Source organism: Myotis brandtii, unplaced genomic scaffold, assembly GCF_000412655.1.
Source record: "Myotis brandtii unplaced genomic scaffold, ASM41265v1 scaffold1234, whole genome shotgun sequence".
NCBI lineage: Eukaryota > Metazoa > Chordata > Mammalia > Chiroptera > Vespertilionidae > Myotis > Myotis brandtii.
Window position 1 is genome coordinate 750,532 of NW_005354309.1, and position 1,982 is coordinate 752,513.

General features: G+C 44.1%; 1 protein-coding gene across 1 annotated transcript in view; it reads left to right on the plus strand.

Moving 5' to 3' along the window:
• Positions 1 to 1,706: 1,706 nt before the first annotated feature.
• Positions 1,707 to 1,982, plus strand: part of EIF3G (eukaryotic translation initiation factor 3, subunit G) — a 4,835-nt gene continuing 4,559 nt past the window's right edge. The window contains exons 1-2 of the mRNA XM_005859187.2: positions 1,707 to 1,804; positions 1,931 to 1,977. Of these exons, the coding sequence (XP_005859249.1) occupies positions 1,785 to 1,804; positions 1,931 to 1,977 (67 nt within the window). The 5' untranslated portion in view covers positions 1,707 to 1,784. The remainder of the gene's footprint in view (positions 1,805 to 1,930; positions 1,978 to 1,982) is intronic.

A 1,982-nucleotide genomic window follows, 5' to 3' on the forward strand; every position in this document is an offset into this window, starting at 1 on the left:
TGTGGTATAATTGACAGTTAAAAATTTAAAATAATTTTTTATTTTTAAATTGCAGTTGACACACAACATTACTTTAGTTTCATGTGTATAACATAGGGATTAGACGTTTATATAACTCACAACGTGATCCCCCTGATAAATGTAGTACCCATCTGACCCCAGGCATAGTCATTACAATATTATTGACTATATTCCCTGTTCTTTACATCTCTGTGACTGTTTTTATAACTGGCAATTTGCATAACTTAATCCCTTGGCCCTTTTCACACATCCCCACAATCCCCTCCCATCTGATAACCAATAGTCTGTTCTCTGTATCTATGCGTTTGTTTCTGTTTTGTTTGTTCATTTGTTTTGTTTTCCAGGTTCCACACATAAGTGAAATCATGTGGTATTTGTCTTTGTCTGACTTATTTCACTTAGCATAATACCCTCTGGGTTCATTTATGGTGTTGCAAATAGCTAGATTTAATTCTTTTTTATGGTGGAGTAATATTCTATTGTATATATGTACCACCTCTTCTCTATCTGTTCTTCTATTGATGGACATTTAGGTTACTTTGGTATCTGGCCATTGTAAATAGTGCTGCAGTGGATATGGGGGTGCATGGCTTTTTAAAAAATCTTTATTGTTGAAAGTATTACATATGTCCCCCTTTTTCCCCATTGACCTCTTCTAGCCCGCCCCCAGCCCCCACCCCAGGCCTTCACCACTCTATCATCTGTGTCCATGGCTTATGAATACAAGTTCTTTGGTTGATCTCTTCCCACCCAAGCATGTCTTTTTGAATTAGTGTTTTGGGTTTCTTCGGATAAATACTCAGAAGTGAACTTGTGGGTCCCTCTTTTCTCTTGTTATAGCCTTTGTTTTAAAGTCTAGTCTGGCCCTGGCCAGTGTTGCCAAGTGGTTAGAGCATTTGCCCACACTGAAGGGTCATGCGTTCAATTCCTGGTTGGGGTGAGTGCGGGAGGCAACCAATTTCTCTCCCTCTTCTCTCTCTCTCTCTCTCTCCTCTCTCTCTCTCTCTCTCTCTCTCTCTCTCTCTCTCTCTCTCTCTCCTCCTCCTCCTCCTCCTTCTCTCCCTCCCTCCCACTCTCTCTCTCAAAAAAAAAAAAAAATCAATGGAAAATTCACCACCCTCGATTGAGATTACAAAAAGAAAACCTATTTTGTGGTATAAGTCTTGCTACCCCAGCTCTTCTTTTGTTTCCATTTGCATGAAATATCTTTTTCCATCCCTTTACTTTCAGTCTCTGTGTCTTGCAATCTGAAGCAGGTCTCTCGTAGGCGGCATATGTAAGGGTCTTGTTTTCTTACCCACTCAGCTACCCTATGTCTTTTGATTGGATCACTTAATTCTTTTGCCCTTAAAGTAGTTTTCTATAGGTATGTTGCTATTGCCATTCTATTATTCATATTTTTATATTTTTTTCTTCGTGTTCCTGAAGAAGTCCCTTTAACATTTCTTGTAATACTGGTTTGGCGGTGATAAATCCCTTTGGTTCTTTTTCTTTTTTACTTTTTTTCTTGTGTATTTTCCTTTAGTCCTTTTCTTGTCTGGGATTTTAAAATTTTTTTAAAGGTAATGGGTTAAGCCCTGAGATACGCGCCTGCTCCTACCTGCTTGGGTACCAGCGCCCAGCCGCTCGCACAGCGGGCATCCCTGACTGCAGGGGGCGCTGTGGGCGCTGCGGCGGGCTGGTGTAGGCCACGCACCGGAAGTCTTGTTCCCCCGTACTTCCGGTCTCTGGCCCAGGCCTGGGCTGCGTGGAGGAGTTTTGCAATGCCCACCGGAGACTTTGAGTGAGTTGAGGGTCGGGGAGAGGGGCCGGGAGGCGACTTGGGGGAGCCCTAGAGGGTGTTTGGGGCCTGGGCGAGCTGAGGCGGCGGGAGCCAGGCCTCGCTGACTCTGCAAACTTGTCCCCGCAGTTCGAAGCCCAGCTGGGCCGACCAGGTAGAGGAGGAGGTAGAGGACGGTGAG